Here is a 21,009-nt window from a genome sequence, read left to right as displayed (position 1 = left end):
TCTGCTGCTACTTTCGCCCCCCCCACACCCAACCACACATCCTTAGTGAGAATGAGTCTTCCTATTTCCGGCTTAATCATGGCTTCCACGGAGCTACATACGGTTTGATCTTTCCTATCCTTAAAAGTATAAGTGTGTTTAAAATTATGAATTACCGCCAACATTTTATGAAAAATAAATGGTTTGACATAAATAATAAACTACAACCTCTGCCCTACATCCCATTCTTTGAGTCTCTCAAGGCACCAGTCTGACCACTTGAGCCCTGGCACTGCCTTTCCACTCCTTGCCAGGTAGCTAATTGTGGTTGCCTGGAAATAACTGTTCTTTGTTAGCTTACAAGTGTAAACAGTGGTCAAAATGTTATATTAAATAAGACAGAAACACAAATGCATACTTAAACTTTAGTTCAAATGCCTCTCCAGTTACAATATACACACAAATTCTAACTTCACTAATCCATTACTTAGTTGGTAGAAAGAAAACATGAAATAAACCCCAAACGTTTTCTCCTAACACTTCCTCTCTAATAAATACTGTTTCTTATTCTGCCTTTAAAAAATAAAAAAAATAAATAAAGGCTGCTTGCCGAGGTATACACAAAAATGTCAGAACTCTTTTCTAACTAACAAATGAAATCCAGGTAACACAGAATGTTAGAAGAAGAAGGAGGAGGAGGAGGAGGAGGAGAAGAAGGAGGAGGAGGAGAAAAGAGGAGAAGAGGAAGACGACGAGGAAGAAGACAACAAGGAAGAGGAGGAGGAGGAGGAGGAGGAGGAGGAACTACTACAGGATTCAAATGATCTAATTTCATAAGCCCAAGCTGACATGGAAGAGCCCTTCCTTGTCCTTCTTAGATTCTCTTCAGCGCAGACTTACAGACCTATGAGCCTCTGCTCCCATCTAACTGGAACTCTATGGGAGCATTTAGACCACCACGTAGCTGCAACACAGGTACGAAGAGGCTTAAGAACAGCTGGGTAACAGTTAGAACTATGTTCCTAGAAGAACGAGCGCAAACACGCACGACCCTATCGTGAAGCACATAAGCCACATGTCTGGCTCTCTTAAATTTCAAAAAGAATAATTTCAGAATGTAAGTTTAAAGCTTTCAACTTACATTCTTTTATATTCTGGGATGAAACCCTTAGTAGTTTCAGGTGAAATTTTCTTCCTTGTGGTTTTAGAAATCTTGCAGTATTTCTTGGTTTCAATGTTTCTGGATGGCAAGTTGGTTGTGAAAGAATCAGAGCCATGAATTGATGAATCAATGGTTTCTTCTGTCTGCGAACAACCAACAGTCACAGTCACGCAGAGTCTTCTTATCCACATTCATATTAGATAGAACACTCAACTGAGGGGGCTTGGTTTTAAAAGGATCTTATTCGTTCAAATATTATTGTTCTAAAGCAATATATACCCCCTTAATATATTATGTAGCTATAAAATGCATACAATTCATAAAGATACATAGGTGCAAATTTTATCATATGTTTTCAAAGCAATCATTTTATCACAAAAAAGAACTATTTTCAGATACAAACCTAAGACATGGACCATGCAAGAAAAAAAAATTGTAAGTTACACTTCATTAATATTAAAAGGCATCTACTCTGTGAGAAACACCATCAGGAGATTGAAAGGATAAGCCAGACACTGGGGGAGAGTATTTGCAAAGGGAAGACATGATAAGGGATTGAATATATTGAATATATATACATATATGCATATATATATATACATACATATGCACATAATTGTGCCTGTTGCATTATGTGCATGCATACAATGTCCTTACCCTTGTTTCATATGTGGAGTCCAAGATTTCTGCACAAAGTTAGCAAGCTAAGATGTCGAGATATCAAATAAGCTTATGAAAAGATGCTAAACATCGTGTTTTTAGGAAATATTAAGTTAAACAAGACACACGCGTTATACACACGTTAGAATGGTAACAATGAAAACTATAAAACAACAAAAGAAATTCAAGAGAGTGCTGGAGAAAATAGCTGTCATTTAGAGCGGTAACTGATCTTCCAAGGAATCGCATGCACCTCTATGGTGGTTCACAAGCGTCCATAACTCCGCTCTAGGACAGTCGGTGCCCCCCTTCTCACCTCTGCAGGCACATACAGACGTGCAAGCAAAACACTCATACACAGAAAACAAATAAATGTAAAAAAAAAAAAATTACGAAAGTGAAGACAAAAATACACAGATCAACATACTTTGCGCATAAATTGGAAGACCAAAAACTGTGTGTCTACACAACGCAGCCTGTAGAGTTGATGAAATTATCAAATCTTAAATGTCACTTTTTCACAGAAATGTAAACAATCCTAAAATCCGTATGGAACCGTAACGGGTTCTAAATGCCCAGAATAACATGAAGCTGGGAGGGAGATGTTCTGGAGAGCCACGAGGGTGGGGAGTGGGGTGGGGGGGGGGGGCTAGGGGTGGAGAGGGGAGCTGGGCTAGATATGGCCAAGCTACAGTGCAGCTGTGTATGAATTTTTCAAAAGAGGCTAGCAGACTTCCAAGTGCCTGTAGATTTTGTCAGTTGGCAACCGTAACCATCACCAATAGCTCTTATCAGAGAGATTGACTGACTGAAGTGTGGAGGAAAGGGAAAACATGTACAGTGAGATGTTGGGTACATAAATTAATACAGCCATCATTTGGAAAGTGGTACAGATGCTCCCCAAACGTAACTCACATAAGACAGCAACCCAGAAAAACTAAAATCAAGATCCTGAGGAAACATCAGCATTCCCTGTTCATTTTAGCACAACAACTCATAGCAGCCAAGACAGAGAAATCAACCTAAGCGTGGACCAGTTGGCAAGTGAACAAAGGAACTATATAGAGACACCGGCACAATACTATACTGACTTAAATAAAAGTTTTGTCACTTGCAAAAGCATGAAGGAAACGGAAAGGCCTGTGCTACAATAGGTAAGACGGGCATAGAGAGATAAATAATGTAAGATCTTAGTTATATGTGGAATTCAGAAATGTTGCTCTCACAGAAATATAGGAGAAAAGTGCTTCACGGGAGGCTTGGCAGGGAGCTCAAGTGCTGGCTCAGCAGTTAGAAGTGCATACTGCTCTTGGAGAGACCCAGTTCCATTCCCAGATCAACTGGATGCTCTGTCCTTACCGGCTAGCCCCCAACAGTACTAGAAGCTGCTATGCAGGCTGCCCAGAGAGAACTGTCAACAACTGTCTTACTTAGCTGTGGCCCCTGCGCCCCTGTGTGCAACACTACCAACTGGCCAGGCAACGTGAGCTCACAGATAAAATAGTAGCAAACCAATTCTGAGGCCAACCAACTGCTTTCTGACCAGATCCGATTGCTGTGCCATAGGAGGAGACTCACGTGTGAACCTGGTTAAAAGCCTATTGGCTAGGAAGGTCCATAAGCCCTAGTACAGAAGGTGCTGCTGCTGGCTTGTTGAATGACTTGATATGCTGGTCAAAGTGCTTTCTAAATAACTGGGTTTGTGTCCACAGGAAGGTGCTACTGCCTTTGATAAGAGCAGCTTCTACTTACAGTGGTCCGTGGCGACTATTCAGGCTCATAACTGGTCAAAACGCACAGAATAAATGACTGTTGAATGCTGCAGTGGTTTCAATGAGAACGGTCCTCATAGGCGCTTATATCTGCACTTAATCTCCATTTGATGAACTGTTTTGGGAGGATGAGGAGGTGTGTCCTTGTTAGAGTAGGTGTGTCCTTGTTGGAGGAAGTGTGTCACTGAGGGTAGGCTTTGAGGTTTGAGAACCCAACACCAAGCTCAATGTCAATCAACCTCTCTCTCTCTCTCCCTCTTCCTCTTCTCTCTCCTCTGTCTCCCCCTTCCTCCCTCCCTCTCTGCCTGCAGCCTGTGAACTAGCATGTCAAACATGTCAAGATGTAGCTACTGTTCCAATGTCATGCGTGTCTGCTTCTCTCCGTGATGACAGTGAACTCAACCTCTGAAACTGTAAGCAAGCCTCCAATAAGTGCCTTCTTTTATTATAAGAGTAAACCTTGACCATGGTGTCTTGTCACAGCAATAGAATATTGCTAAGATAAGTGTCCAGCCATAGATGGCTTCGGAAACAACACAACAATAAGTGGAAAGAATTCAAGAGGCAGAGGAAGGAGGCCAGTGGTGTGGAGTTCTGATGTCCTGGCATGGCGTGGCTGTGGTATTCCTGAGCTCACAGCAGCTGTGACACAAGGTCACTACAAGATTGAACGTACCCACATTCTGTCACAGGAGGGTGAGGGGCTGATGGAACACCCCCATCCCCACCCTCAGGACCTACTTAATGTTAGTAAGAATGCAAATGGGATAGCCAGCTTGGCAAAGTGTTTGACTTGCTTGATCACCTAAAACTTACCATACCAAAAAGCATATATTGCATTATGTATCTTAAAATATGTATACAGGATCCCATGATATGCCTTAGAAGTTCTCTTGGTAATAAATTATTGCCGAATAATAGTCCAACATATGTCTACTAAAAGAATTCAAAAGCCATCAGTTAGTAGGCAGGTCTATCAACTTTATACTCTCTAAATGTTTAACAGTCAAGGATAATAAACAATCATAAAAACAATTTTAAAAGGCGACACAATCTTTTTTTTTTTAACTGCCTTAAATAATTTACCTTGCAAAATAAATGTGTTCGCTCCATTTTTCTGTTTAGAGGAAAATTCTGTCCTTCAGGGCCCAAAAGCCTTGATGAATGAATATTAGTGAAAAATAATACGATTTCCTGAAAAAATATAAACAGAAAAAATAGAAAGAAAAGATCATACTACTGTTGAGGAGGCAAAGGGATTGTATTTATCTACTTGATGTTCCCTCTTCAATGTAACGCTCAGAGTACAATACCTAATGAATGGGGCCAGTGTACACTGGAGGGCAAAAGCTAGAAAAACAGCTAATAAATGATAAATTAGAGGTCACCCAGCTGCTTAAGTTTACCTTTTTTAGTATACAGAATAGAGAAATATATTTCAAATGACATGAAAAGGAGAGAAGCCCAGTTATATTTATACAAACAAACCCGAAGGCAGAAGTGCTAAAGCGGCCACCACCATGTCACTGGGTGCTTAGTTCGTGCTAGGCTTTACTATAGCTACATTGACATGATTGCATAAACTACACATAGTTATGCTTTAAGGAATTGTCATTGTCACTATTTTACAGAAACACCCTACCAGCAAATAGGAATTAAAATTTGACTTTGGGAAACCCAGCTCCAAGATCTTGGTCTCTGCTACCACACAATATCACCTCAAAACACTGCTACTGCATGGGGCTGGAAATACAGCCTAGAGGCTCTGAGCAAATGTGCTCTTAGGCCCCAAGTTGGGTTCCCAGCACCCAACAGACACCTCCCAACCACCTACAACTCCAGTTCCATGAAATCTGATGCTCTCTTCTGTCTGCGTCAGGCACTGTAGCTATATGCACAAAACCACGTAAGAGACACACACATATACACATAATGTTAGAACTTTTTGAAAATTTGGTGGGGGGAATTAATGTTGTTGCAAACAAAAGATATTTTAACACAGTTTCACACCAAAGACTTTCACGTTATGCAAATGTAATGGGCAACATTTTAAAAAATCACAATGTTTTTACTGATATCCAAACCATATTTAATGAGCTATTCATTATATTGTTAGTGGTATTACAGTACTAGTTGCAACTATCAGTGAATTTTTCTATTGTAAAATATATATTTTTTTTATATAATATGTTTTTTCGAGACAGGGTTTCTCTGTGTAGCCTTGGCTGTCTTGGACTCTCTTTGTAGACCAGCCTGGCCTCGAACTCACAGAGATTCACCTGCCTCTGCCTCCCCAGTGCTGGGATACAGGCGTGCGCCAGGCAAGTATTAATATTCTAATGGACAGACAGCACCACAATTGCAGATATATTATAGCTAATGACACTGATAAATGTTCAAACACTAATGACCATTTCTCTTATTTGCTTAACAACAGAGCCTCCACCTCATGCAAGAACTTAACGCTGTGGAGGATTCCCGACAGCCCTGCCTTTGTGAGGTAAAAAAAACTTAAAGCAGACACAGAAACTATCCTCAACAGGCCAACAAATCATCTAACAACCATAGGGCTGAAGGCACAAGGAAGTTTCCCAACCACCAAGTCTCCACCTAAATAGGACAACCATTTGCCTGACCACTTGGATACCTCTCCACCTTTCTAGAATGTTCCTCATCCACTTATACGGAGGCTCGCTCTCTCTTTCAGCATTGCATTCTCTTCTCCTCAGCCTCTGGGACGGCTTAAACCCTTTCCTCAGCAAGTCTTGCCTCTCTGGCTCTGTCACCTGAGGGTCCCACCACTGTCCTCTGAATTGCCCCACCATTGCCCTCGCATCACGGGGTTTGGGCACTCTGCGCTTCGTCCTTGGAGTCCTCCACCCTAGGCTTCCCGCCTTCTCAATGGATGTTCCAGCTTCCGGCCTTCTCACGCTCCCTCCCAGAGAGGTCCCGGCCCCGAGGTCACCTGATCAGCCCGAAGCTCCGCCCATGGAACTGCCTGAAGGGTCCAGCTGGGTCGTCGTCCCCAGGCTCCCCGATCAGCCGAGTTGGCGAGTTGGCGAGCACCTGCCGCCTGGGCGCTGCCTGGAAAGCACTGAGGTGGCACGCGCGACCCCACACCTCACAAGGGCCTGTGACCTCATCCGATCCAACCGAGGCCGGCTGTGGACAAAGTTGAGAGACTGTCCACCGACTTGGGTCCTAGCTGCCTCCTCTTCAGCTTTCCGCCCTTCTCTGGTGCTCTAGCTTCACCCCCCCCCCCCCACGGTGACCTGTCCCCCTCCCAACTTCAGGTTTGTTTTCTGTCAGGCTTTGACGACCTCCACCCTCCCTTCTAACAGCTTCCATGCTTCCTGATCTCTAATGGACAGTGACTCGAGGTCATTTGTCCCATCATGTTGCTTAAATTAAGCCTGGCTGCTTCCTCTGTGGGGACAGATGAAATGATGTTACCAGCGAGATACAACATGGTGATTCCTGGCTTTCGTCGCTATTAGATCCGTAAAGTATATAAATCCAGGTCTGTAAATATAAACGGTTTTTTTTTTTGGATGTACTAAATTTGTTCTGTGAAGTAAAAAATGTTTGGAAAATAGTTTTCTCCAAAAGTCTATGACTTGAACTATCTTTTTCTTTTTATCTTTATTACATTTTTAAAAAATATGGTGGATGCAGTACACATGTGGAGATCAGGAAAGGAATTAAGGTGTTGGTTCGGGGTATTAAACTCATGTCAGCAGGCTTGGCTGCAAGGACTTTTACTCTCTGAGCCGTCTAGCTGCCCTTCAAGTGTCTTATAAATAAATAGATCAGTGAATTTGCTCATACTATTAACCCAGCCTGAATTCTCCCTTATTTACATTGGAGTGAACAGGGAAGGCCTTAGGTAATTAATATAGTTCAAATTCTGCCCTTACTGTGTACAGTGGACAAATTTCTTATGCTCTTTGACTCTCAGGGTTTTTTTTTTTTCACCCTTCCAAAGTTGAAAGAATTTTATGTGAATAAATTATAATAAGTAAATAAATATAGATATGTATGTATATATAAAGAATTTTTAAATATGCCTGTGGTGCTTAGCAAATGTTGCAGTATTTCATTCATTCAGTGATGCCTATTTCTGTTTTAATATGTTGTAAACATTTAGTAATTTTATTTCTATTTCATTTATTTTTAAATTCACAACTCATAAGTTAGGGATGGACTGAGAATAGGATGATTAAATAAAGTCATCTCCTCACATGTGGAATCTAACTCTCCAGGCAATTTTTATTTTTTATTTATTTTATTTGGGTTTTTCAAGACAGGGTTTCTCTGTGTAGCTTTGACTGTCCCGGACTCGCTTTATAGAGCAGGCTGGTCTCGAACTCACAACGATCTGCCTGCCTCTACCTCCCAAGTGCTGAGATTAAAGGTCTGTGCCACCATGCCTGGCTTCCAGGCAATTTTTAAACATAAAATACCTTAGTAACTGAACTCTAAACAAAAGATTTCAAATCGTGTCTGTCTGATCTATTGGAGACTTTGTACCCTTTAAACAATCTCCTGTCCTGCTCTGTCCCGTTCTTTAACAACCAACAATGTCTTATCTGCTTCCAGACCTCTCTTCTTATATTCTACATGTATGTGAGATCATGCAATAATTGTCTGGGGCCTGGCTTATTTCTTGTAGCAAAATGCCCATCCATTTCCTTCGTGTTGTCCCAGATTCAAATGACAGAATTTCCTTCTTTACGGCTAAAATCATCTTCAGCAGTGAATGTATACATTTTCCTTATCCATTCGTCCCTTGACACTTCTGTCATGAATAGCACCATCATAAACATGGCTGGGTAGCTGTCTTTTGATATGCTGATTTCCATTCCCTTAGGATTGCTGGCTCATGTAATTCTGTTTGCTGTTGTTTGAGAACCCTGACTGAGAGGTGGGATTAAAGCCGGGCCTTTAGTCTCAGCACTCAGGAGGCAGAGGCAGACGGATCTCTGTGCCAGCATGGTCTACAGAAGTGAGTTCCACGACAGCCAGGGCTACACAGAGAAACATTGTATCGGAAAAAGAAGAAGAAAGCGGAGGAGGATTAGGAGGAGGGAGGGAGAGAGGGAGAGGGGGGGGGGGGGGAGAAAGCAAGCCCCATGCTTCTTCCACGACAGCTATAGTAACTTACACTCCCATCAACAGTATACGAGGCTGTGTGCATACTTTACATTGCTGTGATAAAACACTGACCGAACAAGTTCAGGGAAGGAAAGGGTTTCTTTGGCTTACACCACCACGTCATGCTCCATCATGGATGGAGGTCATGGCAGGAACTCAAACAGGATCCTGGAAGCAGGAACTGTCGTTTCCTGGCGTGCTTCCCTTTCTCCAGCCACTTTATATAACCCAAGAACTCCTGCTCAGGAGGTGCCAATCACAGTGGGCTAGACCCTCCTCTGCCAATTAAGTAATCAGGAAAATGCCCCCACAGACATGCCTGCAGGGCAATCTGATGGAGGCGGTTCCTCGGTTGAGACTCCCTCTTCCTAGAAATTACCCAGTTGATTGCTGCCTCTTCCCTGGTCTCCACTTTGTGCCAAATTGAGGAAGTCCAGCCAGCACAGTGCCCTTGCCTTTACGTCCTGGCCAACTCTTGCCATTCGCCCTTTTTGTAATAGGCGTTCCAACAAATATAAAGTGAACCTCACTGCTCTCCATTTTTATCTCCCAAATGAGGCGTGATTAATAGGTTCCTCCACCAACACAATACACCAGCTCAGCCAAATCAAGAATAGAAAGGCAGGTTTATTGAGAGATAGCTCTCAGTTGGGCTCACCGATCTCAGGGATGGAAGGAGGTCAGCACACCAGGGCTAAAGCAAGAGGGTTTTATAAAGCTTAGGCGAGGAGTGATGACGTGTTAGCTAGGTGCTGGGATTGTGCCCATATATGGTCAAAAGCTGAGCCCCTAGGCGGCCCTCTTGGGTGGGTTGCCAGAAACTCTGAGCCTGGAGTTTTCTCCACAAGGGAGAGGTTGAGGGAAGGAGGTGGCTTGTGCGGGGCAAGCAGGGCCTCCAACAAAACAATGATGTTAAATATTTTTCAGGTATCTGTTGACCTGTCTTCTTTCCAGGAAATGTTTATTATGAGCCTTTGTACATAAAAAGAATTATGTACCTATTGTTTGTCTAAATTTGTTCTTTGACAACTTTATTCAGGTATACAGTGTATTCTGATAACTCTCTTTCCCTGCCTTCTCTTTTCTCCCTCCCACCCCCATCACTATCCCAAATCCCTTTCGTATCTTTTTGTTGTATGACCCAGTGAGTTTAGCCAGGGCCTGGAACCCACTGGAGGCCTGGTCGGCTCACCAGGACCTTAGCTCTGTTTTCCTTGGATTGTCACTGTTCTTGCTGTTGGGTCGGTTGGACTGCTTATATACTTTGGATATGAATCCCTTATCGGAAGTATGTTTGGCAAATACTTTCCCACATCTTGGATTGGGTCTTAACCCTCGATTCCTCTACTGTGTAGAAGCTTTTCGGCTGCTAATACCCTGTGTGTCTCTTTCTGCTTTTGTTGCCCCTGCTTTCAAGGTCAAGTGCAAAATATTGCCCAGACCAATGTCATGGAACATCCTTATTTTCTTCTGGTGGTTTTACAGTTTCAGATCTATATTTAGATATTTTATCCATTTTGAGGGTTTTTTATTTTTGTTTTTTTATTTTTTATGTTGTACTATAAGGTCCCACTTCCTTTGTATTTCTCAGCAGCATTTGTGGAAGAGATTGCCATCTCCTCACTGTGTGTTCTAGATTATTTTATTAAAAATCAATTAACTTCTAAGGAAGCGTAAAGTCTTTGTCTTTCAGCCGAAGCCCAAAGTAAGGAAACGTGTCTTAAAGCGTTTTGTGAGACTGACTTTAATCCTCATGTACTAGAACTCAGTAAAATTTTAATGAGACTAACAAAACTTTTGAGAGAATTCTTATTTCCAGGAACACAAGAAAGCACAAAAATAAAAATATTATTTTAAAGGAGCTGAACTTGGTAATGCATGCTATAATCCGGCACTTGGGAAGCAGAGACAGGGGTGCTGAGACAGGGGTGCCATGATTCAAAGGTAGCCTGGTCTACATAGTGAGTTCCAGGCTAGCCAGAGCTACATAGTCAGACCCTGTCTCAACCAAAACAAAACAGTGCAAGGGTGGGGGTGGGGGGCGGGGCGCAGGGAGAGGTAGCTCAGTGAGGAAAGTGCTGGCTGTGCCAGGTGTGACATGTGCTTTTGTACTTGGGAGATGGAGACACATGTCTGGGGCTCACCGGCTAGCCAACCTAGATTTACCAGAGTTCAGATGGAGCATTTTGTATCTGGGTAGCTGTAGAAAAAGAATAGTTCCCAGGGAGCCTAAACCTCTGCTCCTGCACCTCTTCAGAAGGTACTCGTTGATGCCATAATGGTATAGGATTTTGGGGCTGTGAGAGGGTGAATTTAGCTTACATATGGGAAAACTAAAAATAATTTGTGGCCGGAGTGCCAAACAGTGGTGGTTTTAGGGTATAGTCACAAAACACTTACTGCTGTTCAAAAAAAAAAAAAAAAAAAAAAGCCACAAATTTAAGCAGCTTAAACAACACAAATTTATTATTTCACATTTCCCAAAAAGGGCTTTACAGGGATAAAAATCAAAGGCTGCAGGTCTTTTGGAAGATGTGGCTTCAGGCTCTAGGCTGTATGCACAGACTGACTTATGGCCACGCCACTGTGACCTACTTTTGTCATCCATTTTCTACTCTGACCCTCTTGGGTCTCAAAAGGACTCTTCTAAGTAAATAGTACCTGCCAGACAACCCAGTCTCACCTCAAGATCCTTCATTACATCAAAGCCCTGTATTTCCTGTAAGGTAGCATAAGGTAGCATGGCCACAGGTTCCAATATCAGGATGTGGCTGCCTTTTGGGGGAGAGAGGGACAACTCTGCCCATACAGGATGGAGCCTGCTCAAGAGGTGGCAGTTGTTCCATCCTCAATTGAACTTCGGTTTGTTCAGTGGCCTTACATGACTGGAATATGGCTTACGATGTGACATTATACAACTAAGTCACAAAGTTCATACGGCTTCCTGCCGGTTCTCTCGGTTACTTCCTCTGAGGAAAGTCTACACTCAGGCAGTCCAGCCAGCATGGGCTCCGTGTCTCTGGCCAACAGCTTTGTGAGTAAGCCCTCTTGGGGGGGGGGGGGAAGATCTTCCAGTTCTTTGGAGCCTTCAGTTGACCAGGGGGTGTGGTCACTAGTTTGAACTCAACCCCATGAGGCTGTGAGCCCAAACCCCTGAGTGGAAGGCCATCCCCGAATCCATGACTTCAGAAGCTGGTCAGTGCTGTTTTTAAGTTGCTAAATTGTGAAGTAACTTGTTATGTATAAATAGGTGATGAGCAGTCCCCTAGGTCACTTCCTGAGCTGCCATGGCTGCTTTGCTTCTATTTCCTCTCCCTCCCAGCCAGCATCTTCTCTAGGTGGGCATGGCACATCTGCCTGTCTCCATGAGGATTACAATTGTCAGTCCAGGCCACACCCATCAATTTTTTTCCTTTTTCTTGACTAGAAATTTCCATTGGCCACCAGAAGTGACATTTACACACCCATCACTGACCCCTCCAAATCCTGCCAATTATGCATTAGTCACTGGAAAGCCCAGCTAACATATTTTGTAAAACAATTAACTATGGGATGGCTTTTCTTAAGGCTCTTTGCAGCGTAGCCGAGGACGAGGCTCCGTTAGTAGAGTTTGCTTACAATGCAAATCCCAGTTCTGGAGTTCAAATCCCAGTGCTGGAGGTAAGGGCTGGAGCATCAGAAGTCCAAGGTCATCCTAGAGTTCAAGGCCAGAGTGGGCCACATGAAACTGTCTCATAAGGAAAAGAAAAATAATCATGGGGTTGAGCACATGCTCCATCAAGAATGGACCAAGAATTCACTGGCTAACCTCCTCCTCATGCTTCTGTTCCTGGCCTTCAGTTGGCGTCACCCACATTCAAAGTGGACCTTTCACATTTTTAGATGGGATGTTAATTTTTGTTGTTAATTTGACCATATCTAAATTCAGCTAACACATGCTTCAGGGTGGGTCTATAAGCCTGTTTCCTGGAAGGACTAACTGAGAAGGCAAGCCTCCCCTAGTTGGGCGGCACAGCGTCTTTGGTTGCCCAGGTATGAGGTCTAAAAGAAGGGGCTGAAGAGATGGCTCAGAGGTTAAGAGCACTGGCTGCTCTTCCAAGGGGTCCTGAGTTCAGTTCCCAGCAACCACATGGTGGCTCCCAACCATCTGTAATAGGATCCGATGCCCTCTTCTGGTGCGCATGAAGACAGCGTACTCTTATACATAATAAATACATTTTTTTTTAAAGCTGTTGCCATTTGCCCACTTTGCCCCTTGCTGGTGAGTGCATCCACTTGCCAGCAGCCAGTGTTGCTGCTCATTCCTTCACTGACGTCATAATCCAGCTTCTTCAGCCTTCCGGTGTGGACTGGAGACTGGGAGCACTGCAGGCCTTCAGCACGAGATTGTTCTCTGCCTCTAGGCAATCCTACCAGAGCTGCTGCTTCACACAGCAATCACCTATTCGAGATCTGGACAATAAAGATCACGCTTAGGACGTTTCAGATAAAAAATGAAGACTTTGTTGAAAACAGGACTGGAAGCTGCTCATGTCACATCCTGGCATGCACAGACAAGAAGGTCACATCCACGTATTTTTTCCATTCCCCCCTCTAAGACTTTGTATGAGACTGAGCCTAAGGTGGGAAATTGTTTATCAGATGGAGGAAATTTCAAGGCAGTGAAACACACAGGTCGGGGCCCTGGAGCTCGCTGGCTCCTCTGAGCCAGGTTTTCCATGAGAATTGGAGCAAGAAGTAGAGCAGAAATATAAGCTTATTTTGGGGGACTTTGCTTTGAGAGATTACATCGCTCTGTTGCACAGGCCCTCCTAGGGGGCTTTCTCCGTACGCAGCCATCCTGGGCACTCAGAAGCATTGGCATTCTTCATGTTATGCTGGTTCTTTGAGTATGCAGCATACAGACCTTTTGAGGCCAAATAGGCTTCCTGCAGATCTCAAGGGAAGACCTAAGGAGGTCAGGCAATGTGGGGCAGGGTCAGACCCCTACAGACAGTCCCAGGAGAGAGTAATGCATATAGCTGTAGGCACCACCTTTTATTACCTATTTTAATGGGGTTTCTTATGCCTCTACCTCCCTCCTCCACCCCTTATCCCTCCTAATCCCTTCCAACATCCCAACACTAGGTAGGAGAGAAAGGTTAGCGAGGAGAGGGGGCCAGGTTGTCCTTGGCTACTTCCAGCTCGTTAGGGTCCTCGGTTCTTTGGGGCAATACCAATCTCAGTCACCAGGAAATCCAGCAGTCTAGCGAACCAGCAGCCTTCCTCCTCCTCCAACAGTTTCCTCGAAGTGTCTTCTGGGCTCTGATTTTTATACCCTCTCAGAGTCCTCAGAATTAAACTAACTGCAGCTGGCAAAGAACACGTCCTCTCCGAGCTGCACGAGGCAATTATCAGCTGTGGACAAACTAAAAGCAGCCCCATATCCCACACTTGAGATTAAAGCAAAACCATAACATAACATCCACTACATATAGCTGTGAAAGGAGGAGGAGGAAGAAGAAGCCTAAGCTGCAATGGAGACTCCAGGACGCTGCAGATGGCAGGAGCATAGACTCTTCTGAAGAAAGCTGAGGGCAGTAAGTAGACAGCCTACTAGGAAGAGTCAGGTGGGCTGTAAAGGACAAGCACAGGAACAGGGCTGCCCAGCACATCATGTCTTACGACACAACACCTCAGACGCAGACAGAGAATCAGTCACGCTTTAGTCTCTGTCTATGCTCCTGTTCCCCTATTGAGATGTTTTTTATTTGTGTGTGTGTGTGTGTGTGTCTCTGTGAGTGTCTCTGTGTATGTGTGTGTGTCTGTGTGAGTGTCTCTGTGTATGTGTGTGTGTGTGTGTGTGTGTGTGTGTGTGTGTGTGTGTGTACAGACATATGTGGCAGTGCATATGGAAGCCAGAGGACAACTGTGTGGAGTTGGTTCTCTCCTTCCACCCTTATTCAGGTTCCAGGGCCTGAACGCAAGCCTTAGAACATAATGATGTGCTCGTTCTGAAAATATCAAAATTCTGGACTCCGAAGCTAGCCCCACCTCCCACAGCAATCACCGTCCTGTTACATTTTTTGGGAGCATGCTTTTGCTAAAGTGATTGCTTCTGAAGCCATGACACTCTTTGCACCCAGAGAAAACAGAAACAACAGCACAGGACGCTTGGGGTAGCCTTAGGCCAGTTCTTTTGGAAAGCACATTTAATTTGCACAAATCAGAGGAGGTGGTGAAGAAATCAAGAAGGTACTTAGGCTATTTCAACCAAAAATTAACCAAGAGAAATATCTTGGTGTTGTGGGCAGATTCAGAATATCTGAGAGGTAAGCAACGGACTCCGAATAGAGTGATCCATCAGGCAACGTGTTCCATTCCCTACTACTGTCCTCAGACCCTGAGACCACACAGAAATCACCTGTAAAAGAACAGTGCACAATCCCTCTGCGCTGGGTTGTTCAGTGCCAGAACGGCTTGAGATGTTTACACTCATGATACCAGACTGTTCCTTGGCCTCTGGCGAGAACAGCTACAGATAATGCCTGCGTGCTAACCAACACCGCTGCTCCAGGACCACAGGCCTCATTCCAGAAACAGATAGATTCCCTCTCACCTTCTCATCCCTGTCACATACTCTCTTTCCTCCCCTGACAGCTTCCTCATCTAAACTGTCTTCTCTAAAGAGACTCCCACTCTACCCTCATGGACTCTGCCTCAGTAGCTAAAGGTTGTGGCTATTCAAACTTCCTGGATCTGGGCCCATCCTTCCTGGTGTCTCGTTTATCCCTGTACCATATTCTGGACACCTAACCCAAGGGTGACCCAAGGGCAAGACAGGACAGCCATTGGCCTATTCCTGTTCTCAAGGCCTGCTCTCCACACTAACACCTGGACCAGCCTCTCCTTACTGACAGCCTTCCCTAGTATGAAGACGCAAACATATGCAATATGAACAAGAAATTGGCTAACACTCAGTGCTACATTAGATGCACCCATTAGCGAAAGATAAAGGGACTCTGGGACAGAATGAGACCTACCGGGACAGGTTGTGAGAATGACATCTGTTCTTGTGAAAAGCCAAGGCATGAAAGGCAAACACTAGCAACAGCACCTCCCCTACACACATACACACACACACACACACACACACACACACCACACACACACACGAAACAAAAGCAGGGCATTCCATAAGCTCTTATTGACCACTGAGCAGCACCACAGTCCCCTTCTACACACACGCAGTCATGACCGCATGCTGGATGTCATATTTAATCTCAGCATCTCAGAAGGATGATATGAAAGCTGGGAATACAGATCGGTTGGTAGCGCTCTAGCCTAGCATGCGTGAAGCCCCCGGTTCTAGTCCCAGCACTGCATAAACCAGGCACGACAGCACATGCCTCTAATTCTAGCACCTGAGAGGCAGAGGCAAAGATGATTGTGGAAGTTCAAGCCATCCTTGGCTACATAAGTTCAAGACAATCCTGGACTATATGAGTCCGTCTCTTTCAAAAAATAAAATTAAAAGACCATTGACACTTGAAACAGACCTTCCAAGCTAGCTAGTCCAAATTCACTGTTTTTCAAACTAGAAAACTGAACTCCAGAGAAAAGAAAGTGGCTTTCCTGAATTAGCATTAAAATACTTTAGCAGCAACCCTGAGGCCAGGACTCAGACTTTCTGATCATCAAGATCACTGTTTATAGGTCTCTTTTCTTTGGGTGGTGGGTGTTGGTTTTTAATGATAGATCTAGGTCAATGCCAACAGAGCAAACCACTCTTGCTGGAATAAAAGGTCAGTCTATCCTCCTCAAGAAAGGTTCAGTGTGTCCACATACCCATCCTCCCATGCTTTCAGGAAGAGGGAGCCCCTTACAGACCCAGCAACTGAGTGGCAAGCAACTAAAAAGGATGCCACATGCGAGTGCCAATATGCCACACAGTCTGCGTGGGTTTTTTTTTAATCTCTCCTTTGTCATCGTATAAAATTACAATTATACAAATGCAAGTATGTTTATATACATGCTTCCTGAGAGTGATTGAACCTCATCATACTTTCAGCTGTCCCCATAAAGAATAAAATAAAATTGCACTCTCGGCCTCCCAGATTAAAGGCTGACCTGAAATGAGGTTGCCCAGCCCACAGGAGAACAGGCCACACGCGCAGATCTGACTGGCCTGCCATTGCTCCTTGGTGCTTTGCTCAGCAGACTCGTGGGAATGACTCCTTCACAAGACACCCAAGAGGTAGATAGACACAATCACCCCCCACGGATGGGTGTAACACACAGGCGTAGGATGAGGTGTGTGGAGGTGCCTGGAGCGTGGGGCTAGGCCCCAGCTCTGACCACAGCACTCTCCCCTGAGGGGAAAGAAAGCATTTGGTCATGAGAGATATCCTCAGTGCATAGCAAAAGTCATGTGGAACTAGGAGGTACGTGATGGTGTTGATGTGGTGAAGACACTGCGACACATTTCTCTGGGGAAGAGCTACCAGTGAGGCGAATCTGAACGGCGGTGATCATGGACTTGGAGGTGCTGGCACATTCCCCCAGGCCACGCATGACCCCTGAGTGACCCTGCCATCCTCATGCTTAAGAGGCCAAAGAGACAGGGGGCAAGGACTTCCGGTACGAGCGAACCGCAGCAGGACTGAGGTGACAGCAAAAGACCCAGGTATCCCTTCAGGACTACATTCTCCCGCTCACTCCACCTTCAGCCTGAGGGAGGGGCAGTTGGCAGAGGCACAGAGCCAAGCAGTTCCTGCCATAGCTGTTGAGAGTCAGGTCCAAGAACTGGACATTGACAAACTCCGGTATAGACCCAAGACGTGGCATCACTTCCTCTGGCATGGGGGCAGGGGGATGGGTGGGGGGACCTCAGCCCTGCTCTTCTCTTCTGGGAGAATGGCCTGCTGAGGCCAGCTAGCTTCTCAGAGGTAATGAAGAGTGTCTGTTCGACATCAACAGCCTCCCACCCCCCAAGCTAAGCAGGAGGAATCCCTTCAGGAGGGATTTTGAGGACAAATGCTGTGGAGCTCTGCCTATGGGGACACACCACAAGGTTTAAATTACATATTCCCCCACAAGACATACATATGGACACACACACACAGAGATACACTCCCACACACAGGCATTCTTCCAGCCCATCCCAATCCAAAGCCCCAAATCCCACCCGCAAATACTGTCCTCTGTAAACATGGTAGCAGAGACTCCCACAGTCCTGGCATAATCTGACAGCGGCCTAGGGATGGCCTCTTCTCATTAAGTGCCGCGGTAGGTGATATTGGTGAAGGTGGACGTGGCCTCTTTATACAGCGGGTTGTTTGCCTGTGAAGGGAACAGAGGGAAATCCCACGGTCAGCTCCTTGCACTTCTTACCCTGAAAAGCTCCCGTTTATTCTGCAAACTTTACCCAGGACATCCTTCTCCGGAGCCAACTGCCAAAATCAGCCAATGCTCATGCGGACACTTCTGCTTTTAGGATAGGAGATAGGAAATAGGGAGGGGAGAGAGATGCCGTGTTGCTAGGCTACCACTGTTTCTAAGGGTTTTTTTAATTCATCCCATCACTTCGGGTGAAGGGATACCCATTCGTTTTGGGGAGTCCCAAAAGAGTGTACCGTTGTACCTGTCTCTCCTGTTTTCTCTTCTCTCCCTACTCTTTCTTTCCCTTCGTCAAGACAGTGACAGGCGACGACGTGATCCAGAAGGCAAATGTCGCAGGTGGGGTCAGAACACAGAGCCCAGCTTTTGCCGAAATAATTCTTAAGCTTCTTTTTACCTCATCTCATCTCTTGACTCAACTGCTACCCACAAACCTGATGTGTGCTCAAGAAAACGGTTGACCTTCACTAAGTTTCCCCAATTATTTTCCCATCAAAATGTAATGAGTCCTCCTCAGAGTGGTAGTCAAGAAATTCAGAACATTCTTTGGTTCCCACAGTGGCTCAAAGTGTTCTGCGTCTGCATTCTCGCCCCTCGGCTTCTAGAAGCAAAGACTTATGAAAATACGAAGCACGGCCCAGCCACTTACTGTGTCCCATTTTGCTCTGGCTCGTTCTTCCTCGAATTTAGCAAATTCCTTCCGGTCGTGGATGGTGATGAGTAGCTTCCAGATGAGCAGAGTAGCCAGACCGATGAGCAGAATGGCTCCCATGACTGACATCAGAACCACCAAGATGTCAGGACCCTTGGGACACTCTGAGAGGCAGAGGCAGAGAGCAGGAGTGAGCGGAAACGCCCAGAGATGTGGTCTCAGCACATGATTAAAAAACAGGATGTAGGACGAGCAAAACGGAAGTTCCATCCCTTTTTTTTGTTTGTTTGTTTGTTTGTTTTGTTTTTCAAGACAGGGTCTCTCTGTGTAGCCCTGGCTGTCCTGGACTCACTTTGTAGACCAGGCTGGCCTCGAACTAACAGCGATCTGTCCATCTCTTTTTAAAGGGGGGGCAATCTTTAGGAACGGCGATAGTCCGCCCTGAGTGGTCTAGATCAGAGTGCTCAGGCTGAGTCTACCCTGTTTGGTGTGGGTTCACCCTAGCATGCGCTTTAAAACTTAGTGGAGAGATGGCTCCAAAGCTAAGAGCACTTGTTGCTATTGCCGAGGACACAGGTTAAGTTCCCAGCACCCACATGGTGGCTTAGAACCATCTGTACCTGCAGACCACCTGACGCCCTCTTCCAACCTCCACTGGCACCCAGACATGAACACAGTGCATATACATACAGGGAGGCAAGTCACTCATACCCAGAAATATAAAAAACAAATTTTTTTAATTAAAAAAAAAATTGATTTGGGGAGTAACTAAGCTTGGTAGTAAAAACCTTCCTATCTTCCATGATGCCTTGGACTCTATCCCTGGCATCACAAACACAGCGCCTCACACACACACACACACACACACACACACACACACACACACACACACACCTACACCTACTGGCTAGAGGTAGGAGCAGCTAGACATTTTACATTCCCAACATTTGTTTTCTACATACCAGAGTCTTCATCTCTGTCCCCTTTTCTCCCCTAAACACAGGCAAAGTGTGACTTGTCCTTGGGTCTGTGCCACTGGGCACTCAGGAGCCAAGACTGCCTGGGTTTGACTGCTGGCTTTAATGCTTACATCGCTTATCTGACCTTCAATAAACTAACTTTTCTGGATGTCTGTCTCCTGTTTCCCCATCTTTAAAGTGGAACACGTATTCCCACTCAAAAGCCTGTGATGACGAGTGACTATGCTAAAGAGCTCAGAATAGTGCCTGGCACAAAATAACTCCTCAATAAACACTGGCTACCATTGTCACTGGTGGTGTTCACTTACTGCCCTGTCGGCATTTGCGTCCCGTGCCCTGGTTCAGGTATTTGCAACCTCAGAGGGCAGAAAGCCTGCCAGCCAAGATGATACTTAGGGATCTAGAACCTTCACCCTACTGGAAGCTGACTTCTTTGCTCAAGGCCAGCCAACCACCAAAGCAGACAGAAGCTATGATGACACTTCTTCACGGGTCAGCTGATTACCCTCCACAGAGCTTCCCATAAACCCCAGGTGTCCATAACAAGTGATCTCATACTGGCACTTTCCAGCGTTACGAAAGCAGGTGTTTATATAAATATGGCTGTTGATGAGTCTGTAGAGGAAGCCACACCCACCTCCCACTGTCTCCCGCCTTCTCTAAACAGACACCCTCTCGGCTCACCACACACTACACAAAAACAACCACTGCCGCAAACCACTCTGGCCAGCTCCCAACCCACCAAATTACAACCTATCGATAATTAAGGGGCTCCAGGAGAGAATTTGTGAGGTTCCAGTGTCCAAATTGCCAGGAGCAAAGGGCCCCAGTTCTTCCGGGAAAAGCAACCATGAATTCTTTGAAAGCTTGGGGTATGGGGTAGGGCTGACCCTCAAACCTCAAAGTGAAAATTTTCCATGGTGGTCTAAGCAACACAGGTGGGATCCTAGAGGAAAACAATCTGTCACCACCAGGGGTGGGAGGCAGGGGACAGTCTCAGGTGCCTCTAGAGGTGCCTCATCATAGCCATAGCAGTGGACCCACAGTGGGTGACCCAAAGCCAGACAAGCCTTGGAAGCATTGGCAGATTTAGTAAAAAAAAGTATACAAAGTCCAAATCGATTTGACTTCCGATAAACAAGCTGCTATTTTAGTGTGTGTGCTAAAGATTGCATGGAACACGCTATGTTTTTTCTGGCAGCCCTACCCGAGATTGACGAGGGCCCCGTTCAGAGTCCCATTCTATGTGGCTGAATCCACTTGGAAATATTC

The 21,009-nt window shown here is 45.2% G+C and overlaps 2 protein-coding genes across 2 annotated transcripts in view; both read right to left on the bottom strand.

Moving 5' to 3' along the window:
* Nucleotides 1-17,280, bottom strand: part of Efcab13 (EF-hand calcium binding domain 13) — a 72,144-nt gene extending 54,864 nt beyond the window's left edge. The window contains exons 1-4 of the mRNA XM_051159277.1: nt 17,211-17,280; nt 11,411-11,502; nt 6,539-6,735; nt 1,121-1,219 (exon numbers count right to left, since the gene is read on the bottom strand). Of these exons, the coding sequence (XP_051015234.1) occupies nt 1,121-1,219; nt 6,539-6,735; nt 11,411-11,502; nt 17,211-17,280 (458 nt within the window). The remainder of the gene's footprint in view (nt 1-1,120; nt 1,220-6,538; nt 6,736-11,410; nt 11,503-17,210) is intronic.
* A 322-nt stretch (nt 17,281-17,602) lies between these two features.
* Nucleotides 17,603-21,009, bottom strand: part of Itgb3 (integrin subunit beta 3) — a 54,359-nt gene continuing 50,952 nt past the window's right edge. Inside the window, exons 14-15 of the mRNA XM_051158858.1 lie at nt 18,755-18,921; nt 17,603-18,048 (exon numbers count right to left, since the gene is read on the bottom strand). Coding sequence (XP_051014815.1) covers nt 17,983-18,048; nt 18,755-18,921 — 233 coding nt within the window. The 3' untranslated portion in view covers nt 17,603-17,982. The remainder of the gene's footprint in view (nt 18,049-18,754; nt 18,922-21,009) is intronic.

The sequence above is a fragment of the Acomys russatus genome, chromosome 16, assembly GCF_903995435.1.
Source record: "Acomys russatus chromosome 16, mAcoRus1.1, whole genome shotgun sequence".
Taxonomy (NCBI): domain Eukaryota; kingdom Metazoa; phylum Chordata; class Mammalia; order Rodentia; family Muridae; genus Acomys; species Acomys russatus.
This window is presented reverse-complemented; position numbering and strand designations above follow the sequence as displayed.